This window comes from Daucus carota, chromosome 4 (genome assembly GCF_001625215.2).
Source record: "Daucus carota subsp. sativus chromosome 4, DH1 v3.0, whole genome shotgun sequence".
NCBI lineage: Eukaryota > Viridiplantae > Streptophyta > Magnoliopsida > Apiales > Apiaceae > Daucus > Daucus carota.
The window spans coordinates 29,344,849-29,363,281 of record NC_030384.2 but is presented as its reverse complement, the minus strand read 5'-3'; the positions used below and the strand labels follow the sequence as shown (position 1 = coordinate 29,363,281).

The window sequence follows — 18,433 nt, the reverse complement described above, 5'->3', positions numbered from 1 at the left end:
TAAAAAAGATAACATGTTTTAGTTAAAAAGATAATAACTATATTACTCAATGTTATTTTGAAAAATTGGGTTTTTTTAGTTAGAAAATATAAAAATATAACATATATTATTTAAAAATAATAATTATTTACATAGATAGGCCTATATTTCGGCCCAAAGTTATAAAGAATAATTAATTATATGGATAGGCCCGTATTTTGGCCCAAGTACCGACCGACCAAATTTTCAATATTTCGGTTTTAATAGTATAGTATAGATAACATATTAAAGTAATACTAATACATGAACTATGTTGTTAATAATTATTTTAAGGTATTCAATATACATTTTTTTCAATTTATTGAATATTATTGTGAGAATTGTATATTAATATATATAGTGAGTTCATATTTAAATTATTCATATTTATCAAATAATTAATTATAAATGTTCAAAAATCGAGTCAATCAAATTTTGTTTTATAATTTAAAGATTATAATTTACCTAATTAGATCCGGAAAATGAGTCCTTAATCACTTTATATAATAATTTGCTAAAGCCGAACTAAACAAAGACCGCATTACCAAACATGTGTACTGTATACCATGTATTTGATTGAGATAAAATTTGTATTACAACCACAAAATATATTATTTCGCAATTAAATGAGAAAGCAAAAAAGAATTTGTCACGAAACAATTACGATTGAAAGCGAAGGATGCACAGAGACGGTTGTGGAAGATGAGGAAATGTCACGTTGTTTTTAAAACTTAATTAAACAGCTGAAAGTGAAATTTCTTCAGGTGTTAGACTGTTGTACTAGCACCAGTAGTCGCCAAATTTTGAAACTCTTTTCTCATAAATTTAAAATATTGAAAACTTGGCTAAAATAATAATCCAATTATGACATATAATTCTTGACGAAAAACATAACATATCATACAATAATAAAAATATCAAAACTCATAAATATGAGATAATTATTTAAAATTATAATGTTTAACCAAAACGAGAACTTTGGTTAGACACACATATTACAATATTTATAATTCATACTAATCTTTTTTTGTAAAAAAAATAAATTTTTTTTTCATATTTTTGTCAGGAAAATAAACAAAAGAACTAATCATATTGATCATCAAAAAAATTTTAGTACAAAAAATGGTGAATCTTATAATTAATCAAAATTTAGTCCATTTGATTAAACTTTGTTACAATGAAAGGTGAGTTTTAACTTGTTGCCGCAACCCGCAAGGAACACGAGGCATTTTATGCTAACGGCCAAGTTTAGAGTGCTAACCATTCTAAATTCTAAAAATACCGATTTAACGTGGACATACAGATCTGAGTAAAAAAAAAAAAAAAAAAAAGAGTCGGTTGGGAAAAGAAAGAGGTAAAGCAAGGCAACAAATTACACTTTGTTCCCTTCTAGTGCTCAAACTCGGATCTGGCCACGATACGCACACTCTCTTTGTATCTATTCACATCACCATAGCATTCCGTTAGTGTGTGTAATCGTTGAGATTCGTTTCTATGTGCGTGTGCTTTTGTTTCAATTCTCCAGATTTGGTATAGACTCATTGTGTGCCAGAGAGATTGAGAGAGAGAGAGAGGGAGATAGAGAGAGAGATTGATGAAAGGAGGCGGTGGCGGAGCGTCATCGTACACGCTTCCGAGGCGATGGAGAGGACCTGTCATTGCGGTGCTGGCGCTCGTCTTCCTCTCGATGCTCGTGCCTTTAGTGTTCATGCTCGGTCTCTTCAAATCTTTTCATTCTTCAGGTACCTCTCCAATTCAATCCATCACATTACTATTGCGATTTTGAGTAATGTTAGATCTACTTGTTTTGCGTCGATTTTGATATTCGTGTCTCGTCTTATCCGTTAATTACAATGTATGTCGAATTAACTGCTGCAGACTCTTTAATTTTTCAGATCAGTTGTTAATATGCTCCGTATTTTCCTCGAGATGTAGAAATTAATTAAGTTACTGATTTTGATTTTTTTTGTTTATTCAGTTTTTGATTCCGATTCACGGCCTTTAGAATCAGTAAGTATTTGTGTGGTAATTTTATGTTATTTACTTCTGTTACTTTTGTGTTGTTTTTAATTTTTTTTCTTCTTAATTAGAAGCGGCTTAGAGTTTATGATCAGCATGTCGAAGTTACTACTAAGAACTACTCTCAGGTAATAATGATGATAATAACTATTATTTTGGTATTATTCATCCTTTACTTTATTAATTGTATAGCTGTATGATGTCACGTAAGCGTCATTATTTTCTTTTGCTTTATGTAGCAGGCGGAAACAAAATATGTAGATCAACAAGTGAGAGTAACGGTGCCAACACTTCCCAAGGTTCATTGCATACTGCTTAGATGGTTAAGACTCGTCTTCTTGTGCTGTTAAGCTATCTGAGATATCAGAGCGCTGTCATAATGTCTCCTAATTATAATGCTAAATATGCCTAATAAATGGCAAAAATTATGAAATGGGTTTTCCAATGAAGTTATAAGAAAATTTGAATTTCTGTTAATCTTGTAGCAGAAGTTGTACTAGAATTATTTGCGCACAAATATGTCTAGGCAATAGGATTATCTATATTCTTATTTCTATATGGTCAAAATGGTCGGAATTTTATTGCCTAGACGGCTAGACCTATATGTGGCAATTCTTTACTGTAGCTCAATGTACCGTTTATCCCAGAGTATATAATTGCTTATTCTGTTCTAGAATTATTAATTTTCATTTGCTTCAGTATATAATCCCTTTTTTCCGGCACATCATCATATACGTTCACTATCATTAAATGCAAATTAGGAATACTAGGTAAGCATGTATCCTAATCATATCACATGGTCAAAAGAAAATGTTATCTCTTTTAATATCATCCTATATATATATATGTAAAAACAGCAACAGGAAGAAATGCTGTGGTGGAGGTAAGTGGAACCCCTCCCCCTCTCTCTTCTCCTAAGTATATAGAATTATGTGAGGTTTGGATTTTTGAAGTAAGATTGCACCAGGCCCCCCATCAGCTGACTATAATTTGCTGCAGTCTCAAGAGATAGTCAATGACTTATCTCTCTAGTCGTTTGACTTTTAAGTTAAAACCCAGTTGATCTTTTGGTTAGTCCGTCTTTAGTGACTGGATAGCCAGACTATGACTTAACAATTATTAAGAGGTGTCTGATAAATCTATCTGGATATATTGGGTAATGCTATATTGATGATCTATATGCTAAATTTATGACTTCATTGTAACATATGGTTCTACGACCAGAATTTTAATCGTCAAACTTGTTGCAATTATCAGTCATTGGAGCCTATGCTGAATAGGCCCTCGTGCTACAGATGGGTGAAGCTTACAATATTATTAGTTGTTCTCCTTTCTATATGATTTAGGTCTTGGTTTGTAGTTTAGTATGCTTATAAATACGGGTCTTGATTTGTATGCGAAAAATATCATGTCCAATGGGGTGTGTTTGAGTTATTCTGAATCACATTTCAAATTCTTAGGCGTAATGACCACCAGGAGTCCCTTGTTAGCTTTCCAGCTTGCTAGCTTGCTGATAATATGATTGTTATACAACCTTTTTAGCTGGGACTTCTTTTTTGGCTGATTGATGGTTTTGTGTTGTTGCTCGTCTTTCTTAGTGCAGATACCTGTATTATTAGTATTGCAGACATTTGTATCTGTTTTTATTGCATTTGATTCAGTAACTATGTCTATGTGTTTCTCTGTATTGACATGTTCTGAAGTTGGTAGATGAAACATAACAAGCAATTAGAGTCTAGTTGTCACATCCTTGTATACTTGTAATAGAGATTAGCTTATCATTGTATCTTTATGCGTATTTGTTATGCACAAATGAGATTTCCTGGTAAGCCAATCTCTCTTGACATGTCCCTGTTTTTGGTCCAAACTTGTGATATAATGATTTTAGATGGTAGAGCTAGTCAATAATGGCGAAATCAAGCTTTGTGCTGTTAGTTTGTTGTAGTCTTGCAATATTTGACATATTTTCTGTTTCTGATTGTATTACATATTTCTGGCAGGATTTTACAAGCAACCCTGGCAAGGAAGTTGAGAATAAAACCAACAGTAAGTTTCCTGACATCGCAATCTAGAAATTTGTGCCATTTCTCGCATATTTTTTTTATAATTACTCTTGTATTGCTTTTCAATTTGTTTTCTCTATTTGTCTTTTTTTGCTTATAATTATGCAGGTTTCACAGTGTTGACTAATACATCATATTCACGTCCTGAAACAAATGTATGTGCATTTAAAGTGGTTTGCCACTTTTGCTTATCAGCTCTTTCTAATAACCTCCTCTCTAACTTTTCTTTTTTACTATAAATTTGTTACAGATTTTAAGACAAAGTGGTAGAAATGAAGTTGCCAAAAATTCGGAAGGAACTACTGAGAGCGAACAATTATGTGCATTAAAATACGGTAGTTACTGTCTATGGCGGATAGAACACAAGGAGAAAGTAAAAGATCTTGTTGTGAAGAGAATGAAGGACCAGCTATACGTGGCGAGAGCTTACTATCCAAGTATTGCAAAACTTCCAGCTCTTGACAAGCTCTCTCTTGAAATGAAACAAAATATTCAAGAATACGAGCGTGTTCTGAGTGAAACATCGACAGATGTTGATCTTCCATCTCAGTAAGTTTAAGTATCATCCTCCGTGCTTTGTATGAACTCTCAATCCCTGCATGATCTATATGTTTATTGATTAAAATACGAAAGTGTATAAATTACAGCAGGACAGCCTAATACCCCCAAACTGCCCCAGTAGCCTAAATGATCTAGATACAGATACTTGGGTAAACAGGAAGGGTCAGAAACAGATTCTCTCGTCCTGGTGGTTTGGGTATAGATCGGATTTGGCGATTTGCCTTCGTCTTCAAAATTTAATAGCCATATCGGATTATCCATGTAAAATTGATGCATGTTAAGATATCTAGAGTTTAGAAAAAGTTGTAGACTTTATCTTTTAAGAAAATATTGATGGTGAAGTATCAGAGTTGAAGATGATACACTGTATGTCTGTATTTTGGCAAGTCAGAACAATTCTGCTTCTTATGAGTCAATTTTGCCTTTTAAATTTTAGAGCGTACAATATTGTGTACACACCTTGCATGGATGCTGAAGTTATTGCTGGTACTTACTGGTGCCATGATAAGCTTTTGACTTAAAATTTCCATGTTGTTTCAGTATGAAAAAGAAACTTCAGAATATGGATGATGTAATAGCTAGAGCAAAATCATATCCGGTGGATTGCAATAACGTTGACAAGAAGTTCAGGCAACTAGTTGATCTTACTGAGGATGAAGCCAACTTTCATGCAAAGCAGAGTGCTTTCCTTTACCAACTTGCTGTCCTAACAATGCCCAAAAGTCTCCACTGTTTGTCAATGCGATTAACTGTTGAGTATTTTAAATCTCCTTCACTTTATATGGAACAGTCACTCTCGGAAAAATATATGAACCCAGATCTGCAGCACTATGTCATATTCTCCAATAACATACTTGCATCTTCTGTTGTGGTCAACTCAACTGTAATGCACGCAAAGGTATGTTTTTTCTAACACCACTTTGCATTTGATAATTTACTGTTGATTGCACTTACGGGTTTTGCTTAAATTTCAGGAAAGCGGGAATCAAGTTTTTCATGTGCTGACTGATAAACAGAATTATTTTGCCATGAAAGTTTGGTTCTTTAGTAATACATTCCGGGAAGCTACAGTACAGGTTCTTAATATTGAAGATCTTGAAATAAACACCCAAGAGAAGGGATCCCTTTTGCAGTTATCATTACCTGAAGAATTCCGTATATCTTTCCATGATGCCAGTAAACCATCCAAGAGCCAAATCGTTACAGACTACATGTCTCTTTTTTCAAATTCCCACTATGTGCTTCCAAAGATATTTCACACTTTAAAAAAAGTTGTGGTTTTGGATGATGATCTAGTTGTTCAACGTGATTTATCTGCCCTATGGAGCCTTGACATGGATGGAAAAGTTATTAGTGCACTTCAGTTCTGCAGTTTGAGGCTGGGTCAGATAAATTACAATTTTGGAAAGAACTTTGACGGAAATACTTGTGCGTGGTTGTCTGGATTCAATGTTATTGATCTAGTCAGGTGGAGAGATCAAGCTGTTACCGAAACCTATAAGCGATTGGTGCAAGAGGTGAGTGGTAGCTTGTTTAAGACCCTTCTCATTTTTTTCCGATTATAATGGTTATGCTATGAAATCTGTAATCTAGGCTGCAACTGGGGATACCTTCATTTGCTTACATGTATATTTGTAGAAGCTAATACATGTCTCTTCTTTTGTTTAGTGAACACTTCTAAAATTAACAAGGTATTAACAGTGACTTCTTGAGTGGTTGCCATCTTAACTAAACTTGTTGGAACTCATCGAAGAAGATGCACACACATGCATGAATACCCACACAGATAATTAAAATATATAAACACCATTGCCGATTTATTATTATTATTATTTTTATTTGCAGACTTTTACTTTATGTAATGTAATTTGACCTTTTTCCTATTTTTGTCATTGTGTTTCTGATAATTTTTATCAGTGTATTGTCCTTTTAATTAAAACATCAAGTTGAGTCCCCTTTGATGGAGGGATCTTCTTACCTTGAATTTTCCTTGTACTTGTGAAGAATTGCCAGTGGTTTGATATTACTTTGAGTTATCTGTGTCATGACTTCCAGACTTTATTTATTAGTCCTTCAGTTACTGAATTAACTAAAGATTATCTCAAAAATGTTAACTAAAGACTAGTTTTAATAGGTCAATGGCTGCCCCAATATTTTATCAATTGCTTATTTGCTTGTACACTTGTCCTGGTATTTACCCTATTCGTATTTTTGGACAACAGCTTGACAGGGATAGAGGACGTTTTAAAACTGCTACAGTGTTTTCAAGCTTGCTTACCTTTCAAGGAATGGTTCATACCCTAGATGATGACTGGGTCTTACCAGGACTGGGTCATACATATAGTCTGGCTCCTGAAACTGTTAGAAATGCGGCAGTGTTGCACTTTAATGGGAACAGGAAGCCCTGGCTTGAGCTTGGCATTCAAAAATATAAAACCTTCTGGAGGACATATTTGAATCGAGAACATCGTTTCTTGAGTGACTGCAATGTGAACCCGTAAAGATCATAATCCTTTTAATTGGCTGACATCGAAATGAAGTGTAGTATCCCAGCATACACATTATTCGCTTCAGGATGCAGAAAGTTTTGAGCCTGGGAAGAGTTTGTGAAGGTTAAGAAATTGCTAGTGGTAGGCCTTGTGTATTTATAGTCTGTTGGTCTATTTTTTTAGATTTAATAAGATGAACAGAATATGACTACTATCTATCAAGGCATGATGATTGGCTATGTTCAGCAATCTGGCAGACGTTTTTTTGGTTGATGTGCTTTCAACTGTTATACAGGAAGATCATTGAGGGAGTTGTTACAATTCCTCTGGCATAGGGAGAAAGTGCATCCATTAGTTTGTGTGCACAATAGGCCATTCTTGGTGTAAATGATTGTCTGGTGAAGAGCTAAGTTATTTGTTTCTGTGGCAAATCTGAGATATGTACCAGCCTGTTACATAGCAAATTATTGCAGTTTTGAACCAGCTGCTTTGAAATTCCATTTGTAATTACACTGATTCTGATATTATGGATTATACATTTAAGCATTCTTTTGTTGTTTTAATTATAATTTGCCCTGTTCAAAACTGTGGATCTGTAGTGATCTTTTCATTCCTGTACCTCAATATAATGGATCACCAACTCGATTACTGCATGCAGTACACTTATCACAATGAATATAGCCTGCATATGAGCAACTCCAACAAGTGTGCAATTGCCTCATAGCATGACACCATTGTTTGCATTCTATTGGAGTTGTGGGATGCTTATGGGTGTCAAATGATGTGGCACAGGTGCCAACTTTGAGGTGTTAAAAGTTTGCATCTTATAAAATAGGGTGTTAATTTCATTCGTGGCCGTAGTTCCATCATGAAATAAATAGTGTGAATACAAATTGATGTCTATGAGTCAATTGTCGGAGTGTTTTCTGAAAAAATGGATGATAAAAGGGTCACGCTGAAGAGAGAACCAATGTTTAAAATAGGCAGAACCTTATATTTTTCAGGATCTCTATCTAAATACATGTTTTTTTTGCATCGTTGTTGTGTGTTCAGAAGTAATTCAAAATATAATACCAAAATAAGACATTTTTTTTCATGTGCAGTTCTGATGCAGATCCTAACTAATACTAGAAATAAGGTAAGGGTTTTATGGATTCTCTGTCCAATGGTTATCTCTTGAACATGAACTAAAAAAATGATGTAAAAGTTAAAAAAAAATTATAACTTCTTATTATGGGACAAAGTTGACACTCATTTGCTAGGGGTTGCTCAAAGAGCTGTCTGTAGATTGGGATGATGCGGATGAAGTGTAAATTGTGATTCGAGAATAAAATAGTTGATACTATACAAAAACATTATATTTGTAATCGATAACACCGTTTGATAGAATTTGAATCTCATTTTAGATTTATACAAGAAAGAAAATTTTAAAACAAAACTTATATAGTGTCTATATACATTTATTAAATTAAAAGATAGAGATTGAAGTCGAATTTAAAAAGGATATGTTATTTATGTTTGATAATGCTGTATTGCGTTATTTATGTTGCGCGGAGCTGTTTCTCTTGATACGCTGCATTGAGTATTTGAGCATATTTTGCTTCTTGAAGGATAAAAGAATATTGTACATAAGCACTCTTTCTTTCATTATTGTTATCTGATTGTTTACTTTGATCAAGTTATTTTTATGCTTCAGATTTGTTTATTTGTTGTATGCAGTCAAATCCAGCTTTGGATGTTCTAGGGAGCAGATAAGGAAAGGGTTGCAATTGTATTCTTCGATTATGATCAGGAAGTTTTATCCAAATTATTCCAATTGTTTCTCGTCATCAGCAAACTGCTGATGTGTGCCGCTCCCTTGGGTTGTCCGAGAGAATGTCAGGTACGTCCACTCTTCTGAGCTTTAATAATGTCTGTTTTATCATTTATGCATGAGAAATTAAAACATCTAAGTGCACTGTGAACTTCTTTCAGTAACAGTACTAGATGAGAATGTGAAAGAGGGCAGGACACTACAATGACATTCTAGAATATTAAATGACTTGGTCTAACTTTCTAGAATGTTCTTTTGTCAGATGGATGCAAGAAGAGATGTGGAACAGAGGTTGTTCACAGAAGTGTTGAGGACAACAGCAGTTCCCAGGAGGCATAACCGGGAGTCATGGCTAAGCATCGATCTATGGATTGACGTGACTGATGCTTTAATGCCAAAGCTGGTTGATGGGCTCCCTAGTGCAATATGACAGGTCTGATCCATCTGGTGAGGATGCTTTAATTTTGCAATTGCAAGAGGGATCTTGTAAACCAAATTTGTTATATGTATTGTCTTTGTTTATGTCTTGGGTTGAAACTTAGAGGAATATACGAACACTATAAATTACTCTTTCATCTTACCAGCAATATTGCAATTGCATTATCTCGGGGTTCCTAAACCTTGATGCGGCTGGGGAACCTAGTACCCGAGTGTCTTTGGGATCGACATTTGTTTCCAACAACTTAGCCCTCGTAGAGCAAAACTGGCTGGCTGTGGCAACTCAAACAAAAACTGAAGAAAATAAAGTGGCAAAACTAAGAGAGGAAGGGCAGTGCTCTCAACCTGATATGGAAGAGATTGAAGAAGATGATGGATCGATGAATCTTAGCCAGTTAATTAGATTGTTGGCTCAACATCTCTGGGTGCAGGTTCTATAAGAAAGACATAAGAAGCTGGTATTTTGTTTCAGTTAAGCCGTTTGGAATAGCTTCAAACAAGTGTTTCTTGCTTAAAGTAAAGAAGTTGACTAGAATTGAGAAGTAAATTAAGACTTATAAGTGATTAAACTGTTTAGGAAAGAAGTAGAAGTTCTGAAACAAAAACCAGTATTCTTAACTTCTTATAAGTGCTTTTGACTTTTTACACAAATGGGTTTTGAAAAGTAGAAATCGGCTAAGAAGCCGGAAGCACCGCTTCCTAAACAGCCACAATATTGTGGCTTTGAGTGGTTCCAGTGATATAGCAGATCTTCTGAAGATGTACTGATTTTCCATTATTATTGTTAAATTTTGCCATGCCACTGAATATTCCAGGAAAACTTCCCTGCTCTCCGGAGGTGCATTAGGTCACTTGAAACAGTCTGCAACACCTGACTAGCCTTCCTGGCTGCATGGTGTGAGTTGTAGACATTTGCTGTTCCGAAATCCATCTGTACCTCATAAGAGTGCACACACATTAGTCGAGTTGATCGGAGTGACAACAACAGTTATTGGCAATACTAAGGCTGTGTTCACTTGGATGAAATAAAATGAGGTGACAAGTAATGAAATTTGTATTATAATTATGAGTGATGAGTGAAATTGTTTATGATTTTCATTCCTTCACTCATTCCATTCTAACTATTTTAATTAAAAAATCTAGTCCACATGTTTTAAAAGGAATGTTCATTCCATTTGTTCATCATCTTTTCCTATCTTCTTCTTATTCTTGAAAAGTTTTAACTCACTCAAATTTAATCATTATTACCTCATTCTTTTTTCTTTCTCCACAAAACTTGTTCATATATTTTCATTCCATTCTCTCGTATTTCATTTTATCCGAGTGAATACAACCTATATCAACCAGAATTCTCAGAGTACACATATCCTAAAGATAGAAACAGCTGCTTGGTATTGTTTTATTTTAACGACGGCAGTGAGCAACTGATTAAAGTGAAAATCACTTCACCATGATTCAAAGCAGTTTTGTCCCAAACCACTTCAACCGTGAACTAAAAAATAATACAAATTTGGATCAGCGAATAATACTGATCTAATCAAAATTTGGATCACTATTATTCACTAATCTAATTTTTTTAATATTAATATATTATTATTTTCTATTACTTAATAATTTTGTTAATGTTATTAAAGATAAATTGATTATGATTAGAATATCAAAACACATCAAAATAAAGCAAACCAACTCTCGTAGAATTGGGACTTTCCATCGATACGATAAAGGCTTCCTCAAAAAATCTTTAATAGCTAGGGTTTGGGAGGGAGGGGGGGGGGGGGTGTCTAGGCTAAAATTAAAATGACTAAAGTTAAATGAATATAAAATTACTTCGGATGTATAGGTAAATAAGAAAAATACATAAATCCATCTACACAATTCCAAATCTTTTTTAACAAATCCCTCGAGTCAAATCATAATTTCCAATACTCACACCTACAAAATTCTAGTTTCTCCCAATGTGGCATAAATGCAAAAAGTAAGGCAAGCGTGAAAAATCAGCAAAAATCGAAATTAGGCTCATCAAGCAAGAAAGAGAAAGGGTAATGGCGAATGGTGATTCTGATTCGAATTCCAAGATTTTAGCCAGATGGGTCATGGGTGGTGTAGTTGGTGCAGCTGCTATAGGTTTGTATGTGTTGTATCCTCAAGAACTTGGCTTTTTCAGGAGGAAAAAGAAGGGACCTATAAGGGTTTACATGGATGGGTGTTTTGATATGATGCACTATGGCCATTGTAATGCTTTGCGTCAAGCACGAGCTCTTGGTGATCAATTGGTTGTTGGGGTTGTTAGTGATGCTGAAATAACTGTTAATAAAGGCCCCCCTGTTACTCCTCTTAATGAAAGGTTGAATCCTTATTCATTTCTTGGATATTGTGTGTTGTTTGTGTATGGATGTGTTCTTGAGTGACCCAATTGTCAGATTTGTGTTTTTAGCTTTGTGGGTAGTATTTTTTGATATTGTGTCCATTTCATTAATTGTTTTTGTTGTTGGTGTGTCTCAGTTTGCTGATTTGTGTTTCCATAGTTTCATTTCGCGGATTACGGACGCGTGTGTCAAAATATTGTTATGTTATTGAGTGACGCCGTTTTTAGATTTGTCTACACACATCGGAATATTTTTGTAAGTGATTTGTTTTCCACATTGCCACATATATGAGAGAGTAGGATTTGGTTGAGATCCCTTGAATTATAGCTTCTGGCCTTTCTATTTAGTCGTTCCGCAAATTTTGTTGTTTAGTTGACAGAACCTTTCATTCTCTCAGGTTCTTTTAGTCCTTATTATTGTAATATGTATTAGATGAAATGAGAACCAGTAACTAGATGAGAAGCTACTATTGTTCAACACATATATAACAAAAGTTCGACATACTTATACATCAAAGATATAAGTGTAATTTAATGACAATGATCCACATAAGGATGACTGTTCCGGAATTTGGGTAGAGAAGGCATAAGGTTTAACCCACAACTAATTAAGTTTCACATGTAGTGTGATGAATGTGAATCTTAGTGGTTCGCACTATTCCTGTTTTATTTGGTATGATATTTGAAGCAGACCCTCTGTATGAATATATTATTAATTGGCCCAGTTTTTAGGTTTGTTAATGTGATTATGTATATGTGCAGTTCATTTCCCTAAATATTATGTGTGTGTACTAGTTTACTAAGTTGTCTTCATACTAAATATATTTTTTATAGGAAAGTTTTTGTAGTAAAAAAAATTATTACATTTGTTATAGGATGATTATGGTTAGTGCTGTGAAGTGGGTAGACGAGGTTATACCTGATGCACCTTATGCTATAACTGAAGAGTTTATGAGAAAGTTGTTTGATGAGTATAATATTGATTATATCATCCACGGGGATGACCCTTGCATTCTTCCTGATGGATCTGATGCTTATGCTCTTGCTAAGAAGGCTGGTCGCTATAAGCAGATCAAGCGTACAGAAGGAGTCTCAAGCACTGACATTGTTGGTATGTATCCTATGCCGCTCAGAGTGTAAATTATTGCCTATTTTTGTATGTATATCATAATCTTTATTATGCATCTACATAATCGGACATAAGGAGCTGAGTATTAAGCGATCAGATAGTTGTGGAAGCATCAAAGCATCAATGTTTCGCAATACCTTTGTGTAGGTCGAATGCTTCTTTGTATGAGAGAGAGATCTAGCAGCGACAGCAACAGTCATTCTTCGTTACAAAGACAGTTCAGCCATGGTCATAGCCAAAAGTCTGATGATGGTGCATCTGGTAATGGAACACGCATTTCTCATTTTCTACCCACATCTCGCAGAATTGTGCAGTTCTCCAACGGGAAGGTAATTCAATATGTAGTTAGTCCTCTATTATATTAAGACACCAATTTCGTGACTGGAATACTTCTTCTAGAATGATGTGGTTCCATACTAACTTCAATGTATGGACCCTTGTTTAGTTTCGATGTGTATATACTATATACAATTCTGTTCGCAAATTTTGTAACAATTTGAAGCTAAAAGATTATATAACAGTAAATAAGGGAAATGTAATTTTTAAAGACATTTAGCTAAAAAAAATGTCTATAATTGGCTACTAAATAAGAAATGTGTGTGTCATAATGAATGCAATACAGTTGTTATAGTCAGTAAATACTACGATATTGAAATTAAAATTGCTATTTTAGGCGACTTTCCAAAGTCCCTTTTGATTTTTTGACTTAGAAACACTTGATTCAAACTGAGTGTTGGTAAAGGCGGCACTTAATGGTGCTTTGTGCTTAGGTGCAAGATGTGCAATCTAAATATTAGCGATTTGATATGATTCTGAAATCAGCAAAAATGCTAAAGAAGCGTGCTTAAGCACTAAAAAGCAAAAAACACCAAAAGCACAAAAGGTTAGTCAAAGAGAGAAATACCCTTAAAAGAGGGGGAGGTGGGGATAAAAGAAACCGAATCGTGCAAGACACTTGACTAGAGGAACATCTACCTCAAATGTAACTCATAGGGCTTCTTCTTCGACTTTAATAGATGAAGATGATGAGGAAGAACAGGAATTTGAAGAGCCAGAAGTCGAGCTAAAGGACTCCGAAGCTTTTGAGTTATTGAACATCATTGATTGATGCTTTATTATTGATAATTATGTTTTAAGACATGCTCTTCTATGTTTGAAAGTTAAGAATCTAATATATTATTGTTAAAATCTGTGATTATCTTTTTATTGACAAAAAAGTGTATGATTAATGGGCTTCGCGAGTCACGTTTCAAAATTAGGTCCTGCGGGTTTTTTTTTGGATTTTGTGCCTTAAACAACACTAATTCAAACTAAAAAGTAGAACCTATATAGTATATACTATATACATCTGGTATAATTTTTATATCTATGTGTATGGTTTCCGCTGAAAACACTTGAATAAGTTTGTCAAACACTGTTATACACTTTTGGAATATGGAAGTGCATATTTGCACAGGCAAAGTTGCTATAAAGAGATCCACGTATTTTTAATCCTTGGTATTTTTTCTTGGTGATAGGGGCCAGGACCTGATGCTCGCATAGTTTATATAGATGGCGCGTTTGATCTTTTTCATGCTGGGCATGTGGAGGTATGTGGATAACCTACTATTTTTTTTTGAGTGAAATCAAGTGCAAGAAATTTTAAATTCTCACATACACATTTGTCCCCCTACTCGAACCCAAGCTTGGTACCACGAGGGAAGGGTATCCACTCTGCTAAGTCTTGCAGATTGGATACTTTAGTTCAAGTGAAGAGGTACTAAACAGATGTTTAGCTGGGATGAATTTAATTTGTATCTATTATTTTTAACATTGCTTTTTAGGGGCAAAACACCTATGAGAAAATATGAAGAGAAACTGTGACTGCTGACATGTTTTTGCTTGTTGGCTCATCAGGAGTGGATTATTTACTTTTAGCAAGTCAACATTGTTGTAGCTTAAGATGAGTATATAAATAGAACCTCATGTATTGATCTTATAGGCATTGTACAGAATACAGACCAGCTTAATGAACTAATGTGTTAAAACTTAAAAAGTAATATACAAACATATGTTATTTGACAGATTTTGAGGCTTGCTCGGGGCCTAGGAGATTTTTTACTGGTTGGAATTCACACTGATCAAACTGTTAGGTAAGCCATTAGTCTTCGAGCAGTTTCAGTAGGATTATTACATTTCAAGTTCTTCATTATTTTTATTGTTGTTGGTATTGCTGTTTCAATTCTTAGTATGTCTTGTACTTGTAAATTGCAAAAAATGTTTTTCACGGCAATAATAAATGCACATCCTTTTTATATACAGCATTGATGGGGATTTTTGATTTAGAGGCTATGCGACATTGTTGAGTATTGGGTGCTTTTTACTGATGCTTATCTGCTGTATAACTTTCCAAGAAAACTGAACCTATAAAAACGGCTAGTCAAGAAGAAAATACAAATAGTAGAAGTTTTCATGTTCTCTTGGCAGTCGGGCATGGTTGCTGTTGGCCCACGCCAGTAAACTTAATGATTGTTACTGATTTCTGGTTCTTGCAGTGCTAACAGAGGAGCTCACCGACCAATCATGAACCTCCATGAAAGGAGCCTAAGTGTTTTGGCCTGCCGTTATGTTGATGAAGTGATAATAGGTGCTCCTTGGGAGGTGTCAAAAGATATGGTAATTTAGTCTTAAATTTGTATTTGATATATTTGAGTGGTGCAGTGATATCCCAAGGGGAAATTTAAAATTAAATATATTTTTCTTAAATTGTAGTGAATTTCTTGGTAAGGATTTTATTGTTTATGTTAATTGTTTCAACTGTATGCAATGTTGCTGATATGAAAATACAGAATATATTGAATCTTCAAGACCGGATGGGTTATTTATTTATTTATTTATTCTAAATTGTTCTCTAGCTAAATTAAGCTTCTAGACTTGATTCGTCCCTACCACTTTATGGGCCTGGAGAGTTGAGTGCTTAAATTTACTGGTTATATGTTTTTGGTTCCTCACATGCCAATTTGAAATAATGTGCAATCATATAGAAGTGGCAGGCATAATCTTGTTTATTAAATGCAATCTGACAGTGGTAACAAAAAAATTCAAGCAAGGGGAAGATTGGGTGGGTAATGTTTATATATAATTGCTTTGAAAATTTCTTATAAGTTCCATAGTGGCTTTCCAGTTTTTATGCGTATTAATCTGTAACTCTAGTAACTAACATAGTGCCATCCTGTTACTCTTTCTATATGTGTGTGTGTGCGCGCGCGTGTGTGTATCTTTGTTATCTTCATGACTTTATTGATAATCAAATTTGAGTGAATGAATGAATCAATTATTATTTCATTTTAAGTCCGAGGATTTATTGTGTATCTAATTCTTGGCGGAGATAGGTTATATACCCCCCTCTACACTACACTTTTGTGATTTTTTCGTACATCAGCTACATTAGTCTGAGGGTATTTTTTCGTTGCTTTGTGGAATTCATTGTGTCACAGTAATCAATTAATTGTATTAAATCCTGTTTGGAATATTATATATCTAATGTTTGCTATATTTTTCCTTTTGGAGAATGACTTTCTCTAAGCGACTTGTTTCTCCATCATAACATGCTGATAAATGTCATGCAGATAACTACCTTCAATATCTCTATAGTAGTTCATGGAACAGTGGCAGAAGATACTGATTATCAGAAGGTAAATTGAGATTTTTATTGGTTCATTTTAGCAACTTCTTCAAAATTTCTAATTTCACTGCTGTGTTCGTCATACAGGAGGAGCGCCTTCCATATGATGTTCCAGCTAGTATGGGAATTGTGAAGCTGTTGGATAGTCCTCTGGATATTACAACTAGCACAATAATCAAACGGATTGTGTCAAATCATGAAGCTTATCAGGTTCCATAGCATTCTCTATATAATCTACTTTTTTTTCACGAAATCCATTTTCTTTTCTTCTTTTAGTTTGTTGATGGCGGAGGCGTTGTACCCTTTTTCATCTCAATTTCTATATTCTAACTCGTCAAGAATTGATTACTATTAGTAAGGCGGTTTATCGTAATATTCTTTGTATGAAAGAGGTGCACTAGGCTAAATTTGTGCATATCAAGCGACAAGCAGGTATTGTGCATGAGCGATAAAATCAAGATGTCAAAGCACAGAACGTTGTGTCATGTATTACAATAGGCTAGATGCATCTATTTGTGTGGTACCAAAGCTTGGTATCGGTGGGAATCCTTTATGGAAGAAGCATTTATTTCAATGACAGTTGTCATGTACAATAGTAATGAAATCTGAACTATGTTTAAGTAAAGCTTACTCAGTTACAAAATAATAACATTAAACCAGTTACCTCTTGCTTTAATATCTGTCCTGCAATATATGATGCTTAACTGATGTCTTTTATGTTCATTTTCAGAAACGCAATGAAAGGAAGGCTGAAAGTGAAAGAAGGTATTATGAGGATAAGAGCTATGTGTCGGGAGATTAATATATCATGAGTGAAAACATTTGACGCTGCCATACTCGGATTAGTTGTGAGCACCAAGAGATAGATGTTCAAGATACTTACAGTAGAGATTTTTGCATAGAGATAATTTGCTTCAAATGTTGTTTGTTTGTTTACCTAGATCCCTTTTGAGATGGGGTTAGAGAAATATTGAAAGTTGCTTTATTTAGGTTTATTATATCAGGGCCACAACATTGACTTGTTAGCAGATACACTATAATATATATGCCTATCAATAGGTTTGACAATTCAACTTAATAAGTATTATAACTAGCCTCAGACTTGTCTATCAGAGAGGGATCTTTTTACCTGCATAATTGTTCTGCATTTATTTATTTTGAAGCTTAAGCATGTAACTCGATGGAAGTATGCATTGACCTCGAACAATTGTTACAACGCTGCCAACGCCTTTGTTGAATGTCATTGTCAGGAGACAGAGTACGTCGGTGTTTCTAACGATTTCCTTTATATTCATGTTTGAGCACAAAAGTTTATGAGCAGTTGGATAGGAGGGGTAAAATTCTACGTGCACCCTATATAAAAATGTACCGTCATGAAACTTCAAAAAAAACATTTCAGCAGCGCAAAGATGGGCAAAGATGACAGTAATGGAGGACTTCTGTGTGATTTGTCCAGGAAGATGACGGTGGTGACGGATAGATAACAATTTCAGAAATGGTGGGCAAAGATAACAACAGTAATGTGCTTAACAATTGTGAAATGGCGCTAGAGTTGCTAACAAGGTAGCTATTATAATGATTTCTGTCATGCTGTAATAGTCAAAGAGGTAGGCGAACTGTAGGAGATGAGGATTGGAGAAATTATCTGCAGACAGCAGAAATTGAGCAAGAAACTAATTGCACGCTTACTAGTTGAGCTGCAATGGAGCTCATAACTGGCCGTCAATGGAGCTGACAAATGGATATAAATGATTGATTAGTCTGGATGCGGGCAAGGTTCGGGTTTAAATATAAGAAAATTACTAATTGATTGGTGGAGTAAAGCTTGTCTAAATTCCCAGTAATAATAATGTGGTGGATAATGACTAGAGGGT

The 18,433-nt window shown here is 34.6% G+C and overlaps 2 protein-coding genes across 7 annotated transcripts; both read left to right on the top strand.

Annotated features, from left to right (window-relative positions):
- The first annotated feature begins 1,280 nt into the window (after positions 1–1,280).
- LOC108219107 (probable galacturonosyltransferase 7) lies at positions 1,281–7,698 on the top strand. 6 transcript variants are annotated; one of them, XM_017392389.2, is made up of 10 exons: positions 1,281–1,760; positions 1,997–2,028; positions 2,109–2,165; positions 2,277–2,336; positions 4,038–4,083; positions 4,209–4,255; positions 4,351–4,649; positions 5,202–5,559; positions 5,636–6,178; positions 6,884–7,698. In XM_017392389.2, the coding sequence occupies exons 1-10, from the start codon at positions 1,613–1,615 to the stop codon at positions 7,160–7,162; spliced, it is 1,869 nt and encodes a 622-aa protein (XP_017247878.1). In that variant the 5' UTR covers positions 1,281–1,612; the 3' UTR covers positions 7,163–7,698. The 6 variants fall into 6 exon arrangements, with proteins under 6 accessions (XP_017247878.1, XP_017247879.1, XP_017247880.1 ...); XM_017392390.2 differs by having other exon boundaries at positions 1,360–1,760; positions 2,280–2,336; XM_017392391.2 differs by having other exon boundaries at positions 1,395–1,760; positions 2,112–2,165.
- Positions 7,699–11,291: 3,593 nt separating this feature from the next.
- On the top strand, positions 11,292–17,671 carry LOC108219613 (ethanolamine-phosphate cytidylyltransferase). The gene is made up of 9 exons (XM_017393135.2): positions 11,292–11,745; positions 12,642–12,877; positions 13,043–13,224; positions 14,413–14,484; positions 14,960–15,027; positions 15,430–15,550; positions 16,504–16,569; positions 16,647–16,769; positions 17,290–17,671. Exons 1-9 carry the CDS (start codon positions 11,444–11,446, stop codon positions 17,359–17,361), a joined length of 1,242 nt encoding a protein of 413 aa, XP_017248624.1. The 5' UTR covers positions 11,292–11,443; the 3' UTR covers positions 17,362–17,671.
- Positions 17,672–18,433: the final 762 nt, after the last annotated feature.

What these genes read in the sequence shown, in the direction of transcription:
- LOC108219613 (XM_017393135.2), top strand. Translation starts at nt 11,444, where the DNA reads ATGGCGAATGGTGATTCTGATTCGAATTCCAAGATTTTAGCCAGATGG. An exon ending in GTTACTCCTCTTAATGAAAG is followed by an intron (nt 11,746 to 12,641) that starts GTTGAATCCTTA and finishes CATTTGTTATAG; the next exon opens with GATGATTATGGTTAGTGCTG. An exon ending in GGGAGGTGTCAAAAGATATG is followed by an intron (nt 15,551 to 16,503) that starts GTAATTTAGTCT and finishes AATGTCATGCAG; the next exon opens with ATAACTACCTTCAATATCTC.
- LOC108219107 (XM_017392389.2), top strand. Translation starts at nt 1,613, where the DNA reads ATGAAAGGAGGCGGTGGCGGAGCGTCATCGTACACGCTTCCGAGGCGA. An exon ending in CTACTAAGAACTACTCTCAG is followed by an intron (nt 2,166 to 2,276) that starts GTAATAATGATG and finishes TGCTTTATGTAG; the next exon opens with CAGGCGGAAACAAAATATGT. An exon ending in CAACTGTAATGCACGCAAAG is followed by an intron (nt 5,560 to 5,635) that starts GTATGTTTTTTC and finishes CTTAAATTTCAG; the next exon opens with GAAAGCGGGAATCAAGTTTT.